At 37.4% G+C, this 20707-nt stretch overlaps 2 protein-coding genes across 2 annotated transcripts; both read left to right on the plus strand.

Moving 5' to 3' along the window:
- Positions 1–12395: 12395 nt before the first annotated feature.
- On the plus strand, positions 12396–17696 carry LOC134328911 (histone H3-like). Its single transcript, XM_063010153.1, has 2 exons — positions 12396–12414; positions 17281–17696. The coding sequence occupies exons 1-2, from the start codon at positions 12396–12398 to the stop codon at positions 17694–17696; spliced, it is 435 nt and encodes a 144-aa protein (XP_062866223.1).
- On the plus strand, positions 13035–13640 carry LOC134328876 (histone H1-like). The gene has a single exon (XM_063010107.1). The coding sequence runs from the start codon at positions 13035–13037 to the stop codon at positions 13638–13640; it is 606 nt and encodes a 201-aa protein (XP_062866177.1).
- Positions 17697–20707: the final 3011 nt, after the last annotated feature.

Below are 20707 nucleotides of genomic sequence, written 5' to 3' on the forward strand. Positions count from 1 at the left end.
ATTTTTTTTTACAGTTTTCCAAAACTGCCACAAAGCAGCGACATTACAAGGATATTTTTACTATGGTTAAAAGACCTCATATTACCACATAATATTATATTATATTATATAAAATTATAATAACTTTTTTTTGCAATTCTTCAAAAGTGCCACAAGAGGGCGACATTACAAGATTTTTTTTCCATGGTCACATGATCTAAGTTTAAATATCATGTTAATTTGTTTTACAGTTTTTTAAAACACTGCCACAAAAGGGCGACATTACAATGATTTTTTGCTTTACCATGGTCAACAGACCTCAAATTACCATATCATATTAGCTTTTATAACAATTCTTTAAAAGTGCCACAAGAAGGCAACATTTCTTTCTTTTTCTTTTTTTTTTTTTTACCATGGTCACAAGAAAACTGGCCACAAATAATCACAAGGCTAAAATTACAGTGGTCTGTCTTCCTGCATGTACTCATAACATAACCTTGTAGCTGTATTTACTTAACCAGTGCTTTAAAAGTATTCACTCTATCTTTGTATTGACATAATTTTCTTTTTTTATTCGTGGCGGTCTCTTGCTGTTTTTTTTTACTGGAAGCCCCGCCCCCAGGTACTCCACCATTTCTCTAATTGGATGCAGTGAAGAACAGGCTTAAACCAATAAGCAACCACTTGTACTGCTTATCCCCAGTCAGTCCATCATATCTCTGATTGGTTGCAGTGGAAAACAGGCTGCAACTAATCAGCAGCCACTTGTACTGCAAAAATACAGGAAGACAGAAACAGAGAACAACCAAACACAAATACATGAAAACAAAAAAAACACGTGTCCCTCAGGCATGTAACAATATGAAATCACTATTTTTTTTTGAATTCCCCAAAAGTTCCACAACAGGGCGACATTACAAAGATTTTTTTACCATGGTCACAAGATCTCATATTACCACATAATATTACTTTTTTGCAAATCTCCAAAAGTGCCACAAGAGGGCGACATTACAAGATTTTTTTATAACCAACTTGGTCATATGAACTCATTTTACCATATCATGTTAATTTTTTTTTTTAAGTTTTCCAAAACTGTCTCCTGCTGTTTTTTTTACTGGAAGCCTCGCACTCAGTCACTTCACCCTATCGCTCATTGGTTGCAGTGGAGAACAGGCTGCAACCAATAAGAAGCCACTTGTACTGCTGATGCTTAGTCATTCCACCATGCCTCTCATTGGATGCAGTGGAGAAAACGCTGCAACCAAAAAAAAAAAAAAAACAACCAAACACAAATACATAAAAGAAAAAAAAACGTGTCCCTCAGGCATGTAACAATATCATGTCACTATTTTTTTATTTTGCAATTCTCCAAAAGCGCCACAAGAGGGCGACATTACAAGATTTTTTAACAGCATGGTCACATGATCTCATTTCACTATAATATTATATAATAATGTATAATGTTAGTTTTTATAACAAATCTCCAAAAGTGATACAAGAGAGCGACATTTTAATTTTTTTTTTAACCATAGTCACATGAAAACTGGTGTCCACAAATAATCACAAGGTTAAAATTACAGTGGTCTGTCTACCTGCATGTGCTCATAACATCAGCAGACACTTGTACTGCAAAAAGACAGAAAGAGAGAACAACCAAACACTAATACATGCACGTAACAATATCATATCACTATTTTTTTTTTTTATTCTCCAAAGGTGCCACAACAGGGCGACAAAGATTTATTTAACATGATCACAAGATCCCATATTACCACATCATATTACTTTTTTTGCAATTCTCCAAAAGTGCCACAACAGGGCAACATTACATTTTTTTTTCCATGGTCACAAGAACTCATATTACCACATCATATTACTTTTTTGCAATTTTTTAAATTGGGCGACATTAAAATATATTTTTTTACCCATTTGGTCACATGAACTCATTTTACCATATCATGTGATTTTTTTTTTTTACAGTTTTCCAAAACTGCCACAAGACAGCGACATTACAAGGATCTTTTTTTACCATGGTCAAAAGACCTCATATTACCACATCATATTGCAATGCTCAAAAAGTGCCACAAGAGGGCGACATTACAATTTATTTTTTTACCACGGTCACACAAAAAAATGGCCACAAATAATCAATTAATAAAAGTAAACACTCTAGCTTTGCCTTTACATTTTCAGCATTTAGCAGACGCTTTTATCCAAAGCGACTTATATTTTGCAGTCTAAGCAATTGAGGGTTAAGGGCCTTGCTCAAGGGCCCAGCGGTGGCAGCCTGGCAGTGATGAGGTTTGAACAAGCAATCTTCTGCTTACTAGTCCAGTAGCTTAACCGTTAGGCTACAACTGCTCTTGAGATTCTTTTCTTTTGTGTTTATACTGAAAGTCCCACCAGTCACTCCACCATGTCTCTAATTGGTTGCAGTAGAGAACAGGCTCGTAACAATATCATATCACTATTTTCTTTTGCAATTTTTCAAAAGTGCCTTAAGAGGGCGACATTAAAAGATTGTTTTTACCAATTCGGTCACATGAACTCATTTTACCATGTCATGGTAATTTTTTTTACAGATTTCCAAAACTGCCACAAGACGACGACGACATTACAAGGATCTTTTTTTTTTTTTTCATATTCACAAAACCTCATATTACCACATCATATTACTTTATTGCAATTCTCCAAAAGTGCCACAAAAGGGCGACATCTCAATTTTTCTTTTAACCACAGTCACAAGAAAACAGGCCACAAATAATCACAAGGCTAAAATTACAGTGGTCTGTCTACCTGCATGTGCTCATAACATAACCTTGTAGCTGTATTGACTCAACCAGTGCTTTAGAAGTATACACTCTATCTTTGTCTTGACATTCTATCCTTTTCTTTTTTTTAATCATGCCAGTCTCTTGCTGTGTTTTTTACTGGAAGCCTCGCCCTCAGTCACTCCACCATATCTCTCATTGGATGCAGTGGATAAAATGCTGCATTCAATCAGCAGCCACTTGTACTGCAAAAAGGCAGAAAGACAGAAAGAGAGAGAACAACCAAACACAAATACATGAAAACAGAAAATATTTCTTTTACCATGGTCACAGGATCTCATATTACCACATCATATTACTTTTTTACAATTCCCCAAAACTGCCACAAGAGGGCGACATTACAAATATTTATTTTACCATGGTCAACAGACCTCATATTACCATATCATATTAGTTTTCATAACAATTCTCCAAAAATGCCACAAGAGGGCGACATCTCAATTTTGTTTTACCATGGTCACAAGAAAACTGGTGTCCACAAATAATCACAAGACCTGCATGTGCTCATAACATAACCTTGTAGCTGTATTTACTTAACCAGTGCTTTAAAAGTATAGACTCTATGTTTGTCTTGTCTTTGTCTTTGGCTTAATTTATTTGCGTTGTGACTTTTTTTATTTGCGTTGTGACTAGTTTTATTTGTGTTGTGGCTTAATTTATTTGCATTGTGATTTTTTTAATTCATGTTGTGGCTTAATTTATTTGCGTTGTGACTTTTTTTATTTGTGTTGTGGCTTATATCTATCTATCATCTATCTTTTAAGCAATTCTCCAAAAGTGCCACAAGAGGGCGACATTACAAGATTTTTTTTTGTACCATGCTCACAAGAAAACTGGTGGCCACAAATAAACACAAGGCCAAAATTACAGTGGTCTGTCTACCTGCATGTGCTCTTAACATAGCCTGTAGCTGTATTTACTTAACCAGTGCTTTAAAAGTATACATTGTAATTGGTTGCAGTAGAGAACAGGCTGCAACCAATCAGCAGCCACTTGTACTGCTTATGTTTAGTCACTTCACCATCGGCCCAAACCGTTCCCTCCTCACTAACACTCCACTACAGAGTCACACTCCATATGAAGTCACACTGTGCTGTGAAGGGAGCTTCCAATTAAGGGGAGAGTCTAAATTCAGGAGTCAACTCTGGGACGCCCTCTTTGCTTTCGAGTGGAATAAGGAAGCTGCCGTCACCATGGCTACAGATAGATGCTTTTCTCGCCTTGCCGTCATGTCTTGCGCTCCGTTATCATTTCAGCATCTCCAAGCGGAAATATGAGCTTAGGAGACGCAAGCACCTGCTACTTTATAATTAGTACAAATGTATAGTTATGTTTTAATTCTCCAAAAAATGGTGTTACAGTTTTTCTCAATTGCTTTGGTGCATTTCTCTGATCAGAATGAAAATTCTCATAACTGTTAGTTCAGCCTCCACAAGATTTAGTCATTTGTGCACATCATAGTAGCAGTTTCTCATTCCTTCCAACAAATTACAAATGCTTTTGGACATGCATCAATTGCTTCCATACAATTCTCTGCAGTACTGTGTATGTTGTATGTTCCAATTCAGTTCCAATATGTACTGCAATATTGTTTACAGTTGTGCACAGCTCTACCCAAAGGGTGTTTCTTATGTTTGTTGTAAATAAGTTTGTACTTTGCTATAGCACAATGCTGTGAACAAATTAGAATTGCAAAGAGCATATTCAGTAAAAATGTAAAACATACATATTGAGTGTCTTGTACTCATTTACCTCACTAAATACAGTAATGTGTAACCTAACTGTAGATTTCAGATGGGTGTGCTAATAGTGTATAGTGCTGTCTTGAGCATTTTCAGGTAGTGTCACCATGATCTGACTTTTTTGCATTGGAAAACACTTACAGAGTGAACTGTCATAATGAAAACATGACAAAGCCATTTGACTATCTTGTTCATAAACAATGGAGTCAGGACTTTTTTTTGATGACACTGACACTTATTGACATGAATACTTGCTTTTGAGGAATGAACTTTTCATTTGGAGCAAGTGACACGCTTTTGCAAGTTATCAACTAGGTTTTGCAGTTTGTACTAATTGTTTTGAGAAATGCACTTACTGTTGTGCAAATGTTAATAGTGATGTGAGAAATGCACCAAAGCGACTGAGAAAAAAACTGTAAATATGATAAGAATGTTAGTGATGGTATTGTTGGGGTAAAATAATTTTGCCATTTCTGAAGTTTAAGTTCACCGATCACAGATTTCATTACTTTCTTTAAAAAGACTGAAGAAGACTAAATTTTCCCTTACACCTTATGAGGATAATTTAATATAATATTTTACATTTGTAAGGTGTTTCCTCCATTCACCTTTCCTAGCTGCACTTCTGTGGAGTGTGGTGGTTGAGTGTGCTCTTGTGTTCACTCGCTGTTGAAGGGTTTTACAGTTCACTTCCCCTCCGTCCTAATTACTTTGGGACAGCCCTTAATGTGGTGAGCACTCCACGTGAACGCTCAAACGGAGGTGGAGTGGAGAGGCGGAGTGAGTAGGGAGCGGATTGGGATTGGGGGCATATTTCGCATTGGTTGCAGTGGAAAACAGGCTGCAACCAATCAGCAGCCACTTGTACTGCAAAATGACAGAAAGAGAGAACAACCAAACACGACATTACAAGAATTTTTTACCAACATGGTCACATGTTTTCATTTTACCATTTCATGTTCTTTTTTTTTACAATTCTCCAAAAGTGTTCTAAGAGGGCGACATTACAAAGATTTTTTCTATTATGGTCACAAGACATATAATATATTGCCTTAAGTATTCACTCACCTGCCTTCACACCTATATGAACTTGAGTGATGCATCATTCTTAATTCATAGGGTTTAAAATGATGTACCCTTAGCAGCTATAACAGCTTCAACTCTTCAAGGAAGGCTTTCCACAAGGTTTAGGAATGTGTTTATGGGAATTTTGACCATTCTTTCAGAAGCGCATTTGTGAGGTCAGATACTGATGTTGGACGAGAAGGCCTGGCTCACCGTCTCAGCTCTAATTCATCCCAAAGGTGTTCTATCGAGTTGAGGTCAGGACTCTGTGAAGACCAGTCGAGTTATTGCACACCAAACTCGCTCGTCTAAGTCTTTATGCATTATCTCTGGTGCACAGTCATGTTGGAACAGGAAGGGACCATCCCCAAACTGGGAACACAAAGTTGGGAGCATGAAATTGTCCACAATCTCTTGGTCTGCTGAAGCATTAAGATTTCCTTTCACTGGAACTAAGGGGCCGAGACCAACTCCTGAAAAACAACCCCACACCATGACCCCCCCCCTCCACCACACTTTACACTCGGCACAATGCAGTCAGACGAGTACCGTTCTCCTGGCAACTGCCAAACCCAGACTCGTTCATCGGGTTGCCAGACAGAGAAGCGTGATTCATCACTCTAGAGAACACGTCTCCACTGCTCTAGAGTCCAGTGGCGGTGTGCTCTACACCACTGCATCCGACGTGTTGCATTATGCTTGGTGTTGTAAGGCTTGGATGCATTCCATGAAGCTCTCTACACACTGTTCTTGAGCTAATCTGAAGGCCACATGAAGTTTGGAGGTCTGTATTGATTGGCTCTGCAGAAAGTTGGCGACCTCTGCGCACTGTGCCTCAGCATCCGCTCTCTGTCATTTTACATGGACTAGCACTTTGTGGCTGAGTTGCTGTCATCCCCAATCGCTTCCACTTTGTTTTAATACCACCGACAGTCGATTGTGGAATATTTAGTAGCGAGGACATTTCACGACTGGACTTGTTGCACAGGTGGCATCTTATTACAGTACCATGCTGGAATCCACTGGGCTCCTGAGACCCATTCTTTCACTAATGTTTGTAGAAGCAGTCTGCATGCCTAGGTGCTTGATTTTATACACCTGTGGCCATGGAAGTGATTGGAACACCTGAATTCAATTATTTGGATGGGTGAGTGAATACGTTTGGCAATATAGTGTTTTAACATTCCAGATTACTTTTTTTTACAATTCTCCAAAAGTGCCAAAAGAGGGCAACATCACAAGATTTTTTTTACCCTTGTTAACAAGATCTCATATTGCCATATCATAACTCATTTTTAACAGTTCTTTAAAAGTGCCACAAGAAGGCAACATCAGATTTTTTTCAACATGATCACAAGATCTTGTATTATATCATATTACTTTTTTTTTTTTACAATTCTCCAAAAGTTCCACAAGAGGAGGTTTGCATGTTCTCCCTTTGTCTGCATGGTTTTCCTCCAGATGCTAAGGTTTTTTTCCCACAGTCCAAAGACATAAAAGTGCCACAAGAGGGCAACATCTCAAATTTTTTTTTTTTTACCATGGTCACATGATCTCATATTACCATATCTGTTACATGTACATGGTTAGTCATGGTTTAAAGGTACAGTAATTGCTGGTACATAACTCAGTGAAGAGGTGTAAAAATAAGCAGAAAACCAGATTCATACCCAGCTAAATCAACTTCACTTAGCAGGTCTTTAAATGTTACAGGTTTTTACAAACAAAGTGTATTAATTAGAGAACACAAATGTACACACTGGAACTTAAAATCCAACAAAGCTCCCACTCACAAAGTGAACTGTAGACAGTGCCAAATAAAACAAATAAGAACAACAGCTACACTGCCTAATCAGGCCTAAACTAACTAACAAAGAAAAAAAATATAAGGGGAAGCACCCACTTTTTACCTAATAGGCTAAACATAATAATACCTACATGTATGAATGTATGGCTGCCTCCTTTCCTGTTCACAATGGGGAAAGTGGGTAAGGAAGAAGGAGAAAAATGAACAATCTTAACAAAACTGATGGCAAAACAAACACAAAGCCAAAATTACAGTGGTTTGTTTGTTTGTTTATTAGGATTTTAATGTCTTGTTTTACACTTTTGTTACATTCATGACAGGAACGATAGTTACTCATTACACAAGGTTCATCATTTCACAAGGTTATATTAAACACAGTCTTGGACAATTTAGTGTCTTTAATTCTCCTCACTTGCACGTCTTCGAACTGTGGGAGGAAACCGGAGCATCCGGTGGAAACCAACACGGACACGGGGAGAACATGCAAACTCCACACAGAAAGGACCCTAACATCCCTACCTGGGAATCAAACACAGGACCTTCTTGCTATGAGACGAAAGTGCTACCCACTTAGCCACCTGACTATCTGCAAGGGCTCTTAACATAGCCTTGTAGCGGTCTATACTTAACCAGAGCTTTTAAAGTTTACAGGCAACAGTTTACAGTCTGTCTCGGTCTTGGCATCTTTGATGTGCTACATGACCACCTTCCCATTGGAAAAACTTGCCCTTGATCCAATATGGGGGCTTTCAAGATGGCAGCCATGTTCCAGACATAGCCTAAAAGCAGAGGTGGAAAGAGTACTAAAATATTGTACTCAAGTAAAAGTACTATTACTTTAATGATTTTTTACTTAAGTACGAGTAAAATTACTAGTCTAAAAATCTACTCAAGTAAAAAGATTACTCAGTAATTTAAAATGTACTCAGAGTAAACGTTACCATGCAGCATATCAGCAGTTCATGTGTGGATTTAACCTCTACACACCTAACACACTGCAACTGCTGTTGTCAATTCAAAACCGCATTATTTCTGTTTATCCTCAATAGAAGGGTTAGGTGGTTACGGTTGCACCTATAAAAAATATAATGGGTCTTACACCGTCATAGGAACATGATCAAAATCCAAAACAAACCAGCATAATCTCACAATCACATTTATGCTTAAATAAATACTCAAAAATAATGAACATAAAAAATCACAATATTTCATAATGCTTTACTATCGTAGCCAACCGTAAGCAGCAGCAGAACCGCGACCCAGATCAGTCACACAGCAACAGAAAATCATAACCACTTATCTGCTTACCTGATCTACATATCCATGTATAGTTCCATTAAGGATATAATCCACTTTATATAAAACCATCTTGTATGTTTCCAGAATATATAAATCCAGACCCAACTGTCTTATCCACCTAACTAATGAAAACTAGATTTGTTCTCTCGGATTTCCCGGTAAAAAGCTTAAATTGGTGATTCGTTCACTAAACTGTCATTTATAGAACAACCAATGAAGAAAGAGATTGAAATTCCACCCAGAATGTGAAGCTCTGATTGCTTTATACATCTGAATCTCTTCACTAAATGAACCGATTCATGGAGTTGTTTATGCACAACATCATAATGAAACAGAGTGAGTCGTTTCTGACTAGTTAACTCAGTGATTCAGTTCTCAAGCCCGACTCTAAAGAACACAAATGCGTAAATGCTCAGCGGGCCGGATCAAACAGTTTAATGTCGAGTTTTTTTTTATTGTTTTCTTTTTCTTTCTTTTTTTTACTCAGTAACGGATGTTATTTAAAATGAAGCGAATTACAATTCTTAATACAAAACATACTTAAGTAAAAGTAAAATTACAGGTTGTAAAATCTACTTTAAAAAGTACAAGTACACAACAAAACTACTCAATTACAGTAACGCGAGTAAATGTAATTCGTTACTTTCCACCTCTGGAAATAAACTATAAACTTGTTTAATGATGTTAAATCTGATTGGGTCATGGCACGTATGTTTTAAAGCAGAAACAAACACAGGCACATCTACACAAGAGAGGATTTTTCTGACACTTAATGCAATGCAACCACAGTACGTCTCTTCCCTGTAGTGTTTTTATGTGTTAGGGTTTTTAAATAAACTTTATTGTACAAATTTATATCACATTACAAATATCATTTACATCATACACGTACAGTAATATTACATTAATTGATACATTTCATGTAATAATACAAATATTTACATTTTCTTTTAGAATTAATTAAACTCGATCACTATTTGTCTAAAGTCCATTAAAAAGGTCCCATGGAATTGTCATGCGTTTAGATTTCATTTTACATTTTTTCATGCATTTTAATTTGGCCATACATTGTTTAACTACATCTTCACAATCAATATACACATTTTCAGTTGTCATTTTACATCGAGTTTTCCATATTTGATTCACCACTACAGCAATCACAATCCAGTACAATAGTCTTTTTCCACATAGTTTATCAAGGTTAAAGCCACCATAAATGACGTTTTTCCTAGACAGTTCTATATCTAATCCCAAGTCCTTAATACAATTCCAAATTTCTCTGGAGCGTTGACAGTCTACTAGTAAATGCCCAACTGTTTCGTTGCAATTTGGCATTGGACATAAGTTAGTTTTAACAAAACAACTCCACTTTACTACTGCTCTCACCGGTAATCTACCTAAGGCTGACAACCACATTGTATCTTTCATTTTTCTAGATATTATTTTATTTTGTAATAAATCTATAAGATTTTCATTTTCCTCTTTTGTGCAGTCTTTAAACTGTATCATACCATTATAAATGTAATTCGCAATTTCTTTATGAATTATTTTATTGGACTGCGTGACCCAATTTATTTCCAAAAGTCTATATTTTTCGACAAAGTCGCCATATAAGAGTTTATAGTAGGGGACATCTTTCCTTTTCTTCCCTCTTAGTTTGGCCCATTCATCAGTATTCCCTAACCAAGCTGCTTTTCGAGCTAAGCTTAAACTAATATGTTTGCAATAATTAATTTTAAGCTTTATTCCAAAATTAGTTGCTTCTAGTCCTCCATTCTTTTTAGCTTTATATAGGAATTCTCTTTTAACTATTTCGAAGTTCCTACCCCATATTGTTCTGATACAAATTTTGTTCAATTTTGTTATTATATTTTGCGTTGGTGGAAATACAATGGATAGAAACAATAATTTTGCTAATATAAAGACATTAATTAAATTTATTTTTGCTTCATAACTTGTTTTCCAATTCATTAATTTGTTGGACTCTTCAGTCATTTCTAATATTTTCTTATTCCAATTTTTATCTAATGCATTCTCATTGCTTATTTGTATACCAAGTACTGTGATTTCATCTTTTACTTGTATACTAAGACTTGGTTTACTATTTGGGTCACCAATCCATACTGCTTCTGTTTTATTTTGATTCAAAACTGCTCCAGATACTTTCTCATAATTTAAAAAGTGATCATTGATTCTATCTAATTCTCTTTGGTTTTTTTATGAACAAAGTTATGTCATCTGCGTAAGCTGATATTATACATCTGTTCATTTGATTGTTAACCTGAACCCCTGATAACATTTGATCTTTTTTAATTTTGAACAACAGAGGGCTAATCGCTATCACATATAAAGCTGCACTTAGTGGACATCCTTGCTTAACTCCCTTAACTTTATGTGTTAGCAGTCCAGGACAGGTGACCTTTTTATGGCCCAAATCCCCACATTCAAAGCACTTCATGTTACCAGTGCTTGCGTATAACATGAAAGATTTCTCTTCATGGTGTACCCTAAAAGAGACATCTAAATAAGGTTCCTTTAGAAACATGAGCACTGTTCTCCTAAAGGAAGCTACATGCTGTAATGCAGGATTTTTGCAGTTTAAAAGAACAATTCTCATACTGCTCACTATTTTACCAAACCGAGTCAGTTCCCTTTCTATCACCTCGTCTGGTATAAACGAGGGAACATTAGAGATGGTAACTTTTTTAGTTGTTCCTCCCAGCGGAGTAACAGAAAAGAAACTATCTCCTACCTTGATTCCTGATGCTATTAGCTGGTGTACGAGTTCCTGTTCCCTCAGAAACGCCACCACCGCTTTGTTCATGCGAGACGCCGACACGATGTTCTCACAGCCGACACACTCGCCCACCGCTAACAACACCTGCTCCACCGGTACCTCAGCACCCACCTCACACCGCGCCCCGTGACGGAAGGAGAGAGGACGGGCTTCACCGCTCAGGTGAGCCGCGGCCATTCTGGACCCCGCCACCGGCTTAACAATAATCACGTTAAACTCGCTATTATGCGCGCTAACCGATACCACGGTTTTATTTATGTGTTTTTATAGGTGTAACGACGCTCCAGATCAGAAAAAAAACAGATCGGGAAAGTCAGAAAATAAGTTTTTTTAGTTTAAGAGACTCATTCGCTCTCACACGCGCACGCTACTCACACCCACCAACTCCCATCATGCAACGAGAGAGAGAGAGAGAGAGAGAGAGAGAAAAAAAATTGTGTAAAACAGTGTTCAGATTCTTCGGTGCTGAACAATACTGACGCAAGTCTTTATAAGTGACATCTGTGATATTTCAAAGTCAGACACATCTTAGTTGTAGTGAAAGTGATCTTAGCTGTGTATCAATAAAAGCCAAATAAGTGAAATAAGACATTGTATGTGTCGGATGTGTTAAAGGCATTTCTGAGTTAAACATTAAAAAGTGCATCTTTATAAAAGAGATGTATCAGATAAATCACTAAAATAGACTTGAATCTGTTTTGTGAGTGTTAGAAAGATCAGTAGAATGTGAATGTTGGAGCCATGTGTTGTTTTAGAAATGTGTCAGTATATGTGAACTTAAAGCTGACACGGTGATGTTCTGTAGATCTTACAGCACAAATATGTAGGAATGACTGAAATGAATGTTAGTGTATTAAAATATTCTTCTCATTATCATGATTATTATTCTAAATTGTTATATTTACTTTTTTCTTACATTTGTTCTTTCAGCTACATGACAGTTAAGCACCCTGGACTCGACCTAGTCCTGCTTGGTAGCTGTGTTTTACTTCACACTAAACAGTCTATTTTTCTAGTAGAAAATGAAGCTCACATCCGCTTAAAAATACATGTGGAAAACACCAAGGCTTTGTTTGCTCTTTTCAGCTTGTGTCTACAAGAAGATCGGGTTTCCTCAGCATATTTTTACGTGTAATAAGATGTGAAATGTGCGCTGCGTCGCTTTACGCATCAGGAGCGGTGTGCTGTTTTAGCAGAACACAAGGAAACAGAGCATCGTTAGGTTCCCTTTGCGGGCTTTTACATGAACGAGAGAGCTTATGTTCGGCCGACGTGCACTTTATTATCTCGTATTTTATATCAGGACTTGTATTTTAATCATTATTTGCCATGAGAAAACACAAGTGCGCATGTGTCACGGAAGCACACAGACGGGGCGCTGGCCGAGCTGAGTCTACACAGTTCTCATGTGTGCTATAAAGCCCCGCCCCCTCTCGTAAGAGGGAGGAGTCTCTGTACAACAGAGCACAGCGCTTCACTCGCTCTTTCTTAGCGCCGTTTTAGCTCCAACAACGATGGTAGAAGAAGCTCCAGCACCGGCCAGCTCGGCCCCCGCCAAGGCTCCTAAAAAGAAGACCGCGGCCAAACCCAAGAAAGCGGGTCCCAGCGTCGGCGAGCTGATCGTCAAAGCTGTTTCCGCTTCCAAGGAGAGGAGCGGCGTGTCCCTGGCCGCCCTGAAGAAAGCTCTGTCTGCAGGTGGATACGACGTGGAGAAGAACAACTCCCGCGTCAAACTCGCCGTCAAAAGCCTGGTGACCAAGGACATCCTGGTGCAGACCAAGGGCACCGGCGCCTCAGGCTCTTTCAAGCTCAACAAGAAGCAGACCGAGGCGAAGAAGCCCGCGGCCAAAAAAGCCGCCGCTCCTAAAGTGAAAAAGGCCGCAAAGAAACCCGCCGCTGCAAAGAAGCCCAAGAAGGTAACAGCCAAGAAACCCGCCGCTAAGAAGTCCCCCAAGAAGACCAAGAAACCCGCTGCTGCCGCTAAGAAAGCCACCAAGAGCCCCAGGAAGGCTAAGAAGCCGGTGGCAGCCAAAAGTCCTAAAAAAGCCAAGGCAGCCAAACCCAAGACCGCTAAGCCCAAAGCGGCCAAGGCCAAAAAAGCTGCACCCAAGAAGAAGTAAACATGTTCCTGTTTTATTATTTTTATTTTCTTAAAACGGCTCTTTTAAGAGCCACCTATTTCCTCCCATAAAGAGTCGTTTCCTAAACACATACATATAAGCATGCATGCAAACATACAACTATTCATACATGCAACCATCCATACATACATATTTTGTGGAGAGAGTGATAAGCAAGGAGTTAACACTAAGTATGACTGGTCCTGTTTTATGTGTAATAATGATTTTGTCACACATCCTCATAAATGTGTATATGTATGTGCACTCACGTATATGAGCTCTTTACATAATGTAAATGTTATTGTGACATAATATAATATAATTGTTGTTTAAGAGAAGCTTTTCTGTATCATACATTACACGGGCGGGAGAACGGAGGAGAAGAGAGGGGAGGAGGGGGGCAGTATGTGAGGGGGCGTGTATGTGTTTCCCTGAGACATGACGGCGCGTTTATGATTGGCTCAGCTGAGCCTTCGCTCTAAGCCAATAGGAGAGAGGCCAGTTTGCCTATATAACACCGCTTCGAGCTCTCTCCAAGTTTACTTCAGTTTTGTTCCGCTAACGCATCTGATCATCAAAATGAGTGGCCGAGGGAAGACCAGTGGCATCCGCTTTTAATGATGGAATAAATAACTGCAAAATGCATGAATCTTTTTATCAAAGTGTAATTAACTTAATTTTTAAAAAAGGAGATTCACATGATTTTGATAATTGGCGACAAATTACAATAATGAACGTAGATTATAAAATATTTGCTAAGATTTTAATGAATAGAATAAATGAACATTTAGACAATTTGATAGAATTGGAACAGACATGTGCAATAAAAGGCAGATATATGTGGGACAACTTGAATTCTTTAAGAGAGATAATGACAAATAAAAACATTAACGATTATTTTATTATTGCTCTTGACCAAAAGAAGGCTTTTGATTTAATATCTAGAGAGTATCTTTGGTTGGTGTTGGAACACTATGGGTTTCCTCCTAAATTTATACATATGGTTAAGCTATTATATAAAACATCTGTGACACAAGTAAAAGTAAACAGTGTTTTGACAGATTCCTTCTTAGTGGAACGGGGAGTTAAACAAGGCTGCCCCTTAAGTGCAGCCCTTTATGTACTAGCTATTAGCCCTCTTCTAAATAAAATCAAGAATGACCCAAGAATACAAGGTATAAAACTTTCTAAGAACAACATAATTAAAATCTCAGCTTACGCTGATGATATAACAGTTTTTATTAAAAACCAATTTGAATACAATATATTAAAAGACTATTTTAATGAATATGAAATAATAGCAGGTGCAAAACTTAACCAAATGAAAACAGAAGGTATTTGGATAGGAGGAAATACACAACCCTATCTAGAAGTTAATATAAAAGAAGAAATAAAAGTACTGGGTATATATGTATCTAAAGATAGAGCACGTGAACTAAACTGGGAAAAGAAAGAAGAGTCAGTGAAACATGAACTGGACAAATTCAAAGGCTCTAACTATAAAACTCGCATACATATTATTAAAACCTTTATTTTATCTAAATTATTATTTCTTGCTACTGTTTTTCCACCAGATGAAAAATGTATTAATCGCCTGAACAAATTGTGTATTAAATTTATATGGAATACAAATAGGGAGGTAACAAAACGAACACTTCTGTTTAAACCAAAGTTACAAGGAGGGTTAGGAGCAATTGACTTAGGCAGTAAATTAAAAATTGCATTTTGTAAAAACATAGCACAAGCAATGGAAAGGAAGGCTAAGTGGATACTAAAGGAATCTGAATGGTTGAAACAAAAAGGAAAGAAAAGAAAAGATGTATTTTATTATAAACTTATTTATGGTGATTTCACATTTAAGCATACAAACTTAAATATTGACTGGATTAACTTATCAAATAAAGAAATTTATAAATTAATTAATACATTTTATCATGGAGAAACCTTACAGTATAGACAGACAGATTTAAATGAAAGTAAGATAATAATAAAGAACATACTCTCTAAAAATATTTCTGAAAATATAAGAGACACAATGTGGCTAATAATAAATTATAGACTACCTGTTAGAACAATTGTGAAATGGAGTTGTTATGTCACCACCACTAAATGTCCTATACATGGTTGTCTGGAAGAAGAAACAATTGAACATCTTTTGTTGAACTGTACAAGAACCACCAACATTTGGAATAAAGTAAAAACATTAAATTTGGATTTTGATATAAATATGAGAACAATAATGTATGGTATTTTTGATAATGTACATACAAATATTGAAGAATTTTACTGGCTAATTATTTGTGTGGTGAATACAAAGATTTGGAAAACAAGATGCAAAATAATTATAGACCAAATTAATATAAGTGCTGACATTGTTTTTAAACAGATTGTTTGTCACTTAAGACGGTTGCGAACTGAAGATCTTAAAGCTAAGAAAAAATTTCCATGGTCGATACTTAAGTTGTAAAAATTTGTATGTAATAGATTTTATGTTTTGTATGTGTTATTGCTGTGTTCTTTATCTTGTTCGGATTGTAATGTAATGATAATAACTTTGTTCTGAAAATCATGTATTAATAAAGATCATATTTAAAAAGGAAGACCAGTGGTAAGGTTAGGGCTAAGGCCAAGACTCGTTCATCCCGTGCCGGCCTTCAGTTCCCCGTGGGCCGTGTTCACAGACTGCTACGTAAGGGTAATTACGCCCACCGTGTGGGAGCTGGTGCTCCTGTCTACTTGGCTGCCGTGCTGGAGTATCTGACCGCTGAGATCCTCGAGTTGGCTGGTAACGCCGCCAGAGATAACAAGAAGTCTCGTATCATCCCTCGTCATCTGCAGTTGGCCGTGCGTAACGACGAGGAGTTGAACAGACTGCTTGGAGGTGTAACCATCGCTCAGGGCGGTGTGCTGCCTAACATCCAGGCTGTTCTGTTACCCAAGAAGACCGAGAAAGCAGCCAAGGCCAAGTAAACTCGCTCTCGTGTTCTAACCAAAAGGCTCTTTTAAGAGCCGCCCATTTCCACAGAAAAAGTGCAATTTCCACAGATAATGTAAAAAAAAAAAGATATAATATCGTTTCATAGGCTCACACGGCATAAAACTCACATGATTTATGACATAGTAAAATTAACAAATCAATATGTACGATTTGTTTTTTCTCTATCTTTACATATATCTCTATATACATACATAAATGAAGTTTTATATCACTTGCAGAAGCAAAACCAACAATACAGACAATTTAAAGTGGTGCAACAAACGTGTTTGTGTAATACACATGGAACAAAAATAATAATAATGCTAATAATAACTAATAATAAGCAAAATGAACGAAATAATATATTTTTTAAAAAGGTATATACTTTAAATGCGATTGTAGGCTGTGTTTTAAAAGCACAAAGAAACAAAGGAAAGTATTATAAATCCCGCCAACAGCATGGAGGAAATATTATGTTTTCCGAAACGAGGCAGCGGCAGAACGCCGACCAGTAAGCGACATTTGATGTAAGCACGATCGTCCAATGAGAAAAGTGCATCATCAAGACGCCCAATGAGCGCAGAGCGGCTCTGGTACTTAAATAGAGCGTGTTGGGCGGGCTAACATATTCTGTCCTATAGTTCGTGAAGTGCAGAGTTCCAGACGCGATGGCAAGAACCAAGCAGACCGCTCGTAAATCCACCGGTGGTAAAGCGCCGAGGAAGCAGCTCGCCACTAAGGCTGCCCGCAAGAGCGCCCCGGCTACTGGCGGTGTGAAGAAACCTCACCGTTACAGGCCAGGTACCGTGGCTCTGCGTGAAATCCGCCGTTATCAGAAGTCCACTGAGCTGCTCATCCGCAAGCTTCCCTTCCAGCGCCTGGTTAGAGAGATCGCTCAGGACTTTAAGACCGATCTGCGCTTCCAGAGTTCTGCCGTCATGGCTCTGCAGGAGGCCAGTGAGGCTTACCTGGTCGGTCTGTTCGAGGACACCAATCTGTGCGCCATCCATGCCAAGAGGGTGACCATCATGCCTAAGGACATCCAGCTGGCCCGCCGTATTCGCGGAGAGCGTGCTTAAACGATCCCACTCCATCCAGTTATCCCCAAAGGCTCTTTTAAGAGCCACTTACATGTTTCCACTGAAATGGGCACTTTTCATAACTTTTTTTGTTTATTTATTATTCCATTGTGTGTGTGTGTTCCGAGTTATAATTTAGTTATATTTATCAGTTATAAATATTAGGAAAAAGTGTTTGTGTGTGTGTGTGTAGAGATGTACTTTACATTCTTACAACAATTATAAACACATTTATTCAGAATAATAAATCAATAATAAAATACTATTCTAGGTACTCAACACTGGGTAATTACAGGCATTTTAGAACAGATATACTGTAAAATATTAAGTGTAAATAATCATAATTACTCATAATAATGATTTTTATTTCTATTATAACTGTTGTAATAATAGTATTATTGGTGATGGTAGTAGTAGTAGTAACTGTAATTATAATGTTATGGAGAACCAATAGACGGTTAGTGAAGCGTTTCTTCCATCTCGTGGCCAAAATGTGAAAACACGAACTAAATCTGTGTGTTTATGTGTGTATGTGTGTGTTTTCTTTTATGTATGTATATTTTTATGTATTTTCATGTAATATAAAAATTGTTAGGAGGATTTAGTGGCGTTGGTGTTGCACGGTGTACACAGTCTGTATTTTACACAGAGATCGTATTAACTGATTGTAGTGTAATCTACAGTATGGCTGTACATTGGTAGAATGTAAACACGCTGGATGAAGGCATAAGGAATGAGCAGAATATTGTATGTTAACCATAAGACTGGTTATTGTAATAATGGTAATAAAACAACCGTATTCACAATGATGCCTTTTCTAATTTGGTAATTCATGTGTTTGAGCCGCCACTGTGTGTGTGTAACTTTAACCTTTGCCCTCTGAGTCCCGCAGCACCGACTCCCATTTCTGACGGGTTTTTGTCTCCGTTTGCAGGTTCTCCGGCTGGTTCTCACACTCAGGCTGGAACTCATTGTTCTCGCTACCTGATCTGAAGGCATGAGGACCCAGGTGTGGTTCATCACCTCCAGATGTGCCTTGTGTTCCGATGCAGCACAGATGATTTCTGTTGAGTCCAATTTAAGCCCAACTTCCTTCTAACCCTAATTACGATAACCCCAAGTTATTTCTAACCTAAACTATGATAACCCCAACATGTATCTAACCCAAATTAGGTAACTTAATTTACTTTCACGAAAACAGGTGAGCATAAAAAGTGTAGGTTTTCACATTAACAATACACAAAATCTTATTTCTATAACTTTTGGAACTTAATGACTTCATTTGCTGTTTTTCAGTCCTTTGAAGCAGTCAAGACCAGCTTTGTGATGTCCAAAAAGTACATAAAGCGCTATAAAAAGACCTTGTTGCTTTTGTATTTGAGCTAGCAAAGCTTCACACCTGAATGTTGTACATTGTTCACATTCTTGTATTTCACAGTGTTTAGTGCCGTAATGGGGAATTAAATTGTAAACCTTAACCGGCTTTACTTCTGACTTCAGTAAATAAATAGATGCCCATGTTTTGTTAAGAAATTGCAGTTTCTATCTATTGCACTCACAGTTCTGTTTGCGAACGGTGAAGCTGGATACACTCGCACACACTTAAATTGTAAACTGAGAGGAAAATAAAAAAGTCCACCCCCCCCTAAAAAGAAAAGAAATAAAAAAAATTATAATTTGAGCTCACATACACTGACTCATTTCTAAAACAACACATGGCTCCTACACTTACACAACAGATTCAAGTCTATTTTAAGTTTTTTTATGTGATACATCTCACTTATTAAGATGCACTTTTTTTTTATAATAATTCTTTTTAAAACTCAGAAATGGCTTTAACACAGCTAACACTGAAACATAAAATGTCTTCTTTCACTTATTTGGATTCTATTGATACACAGCTTTGACCACTTTCACTTTAATCAAGATGTTTCTGACTTTGAAATATGTTTATGAAATGTTATGCTTTAGCAGAATATGACTTATAACGTCCCATTTCTCACAATACAGTGAATATACAAACACATTTTTAACACAGATGTCACTTATAAAGACTTGCATCAGTATTGTTAAGCACAGAAGAATCCAAACACTGCTTTACACATTTTTTATGTATTTATGTGTTTAATGTGTTCATTGTTTATGTATTTATTTAGTTATTCACTCATTCATGACCCTAACACTCACTTTAACAAAACATCTATGGCTCTAGCAGTCCAGGTGACACATATCCAGGGCCAGCTGTAGCCTAGTGGTTAAGGTACTAGGCCAGTAACCAGAGGGTCACTGGTTCAAGCCCCACCACTGCTAGGTTATCACTGTTGGGCCCTTGAGCAAGGCTCCTAACCCTCAATTGCTCAGACTGTATACTGTCACTGTAATGTAAGTTGCTTTGGATAAAGGTGTCTGCTAAAGGCTGAAAATGTAAATATCCACCTATTTTACTTTTTTTTTTTTTTAAACTCTCTCTCTCTCTCTCTCTCTCTCTCTCTCTCACACACACACACACACACACACACACACACACACATCTGCAAAAGCTAGCAACAAACACTGGTGTTGTCCATTTATATATTACACATTCCAACACAATTTTACCATCATGTTTTATTTACCCTACACCTCCTCCTACACTGCTGCAGGTGTTTTAGATCTTTGTTTTTATCATAACGTGTCTCTAATGCTACTTTCACAAGCACTGAAAGGTTTCTAAAGCTATTTGTTTGTTTCAAATTCAATATTCACTACATTGTATAGGGTTTAGGGTTGCATAGGGTTTAGGGTTGTTTGTTTGTTTGTCTTTCTTTCTTTTGGCACAACATGTTTAGAAAAAATAATAATGAATAGGTTAGAAGATGTATTAGATTCAATAATAATTAAAGAACAAACCTGTGCTATCAAAGGAAGACTAATGTGGGATAATTTAAATATTTCGAGGGAATTGGTGTTTGAGAGTGGTGAAAGTTTTTATATGGTCACTTTGGACCAGAAGAAAGCCTTTGATTTTGTAT

The sequence above is a fragment of the Trichomycterus rosablanca genome, chromosome 15 (assembly GCF_030014385.1).
Source record: "Trichomycterus rosablanca isolate fTriRos1 chromosome 15, fTriRos1.hap1, whole genome shotgun sequence".
Taxonomy (NCBI): domain Eukaryota; kingdom Metazoa; phylum Chordata; class Actinopteri; order Siluriformes; family Trichomycteridae; genus Trichomycterus; species Trichomycterus rosablanca.

Excerpts from the sequence above, each read along its gene's own strand:
- LOC134328876 (XM_063010107.1), top strand. The coding sequence starts at position 13,035 with ATGGTAGAAGAAGCTCCAGCACCGGCCAGCTCGGCCCCCGCCAAGGCT.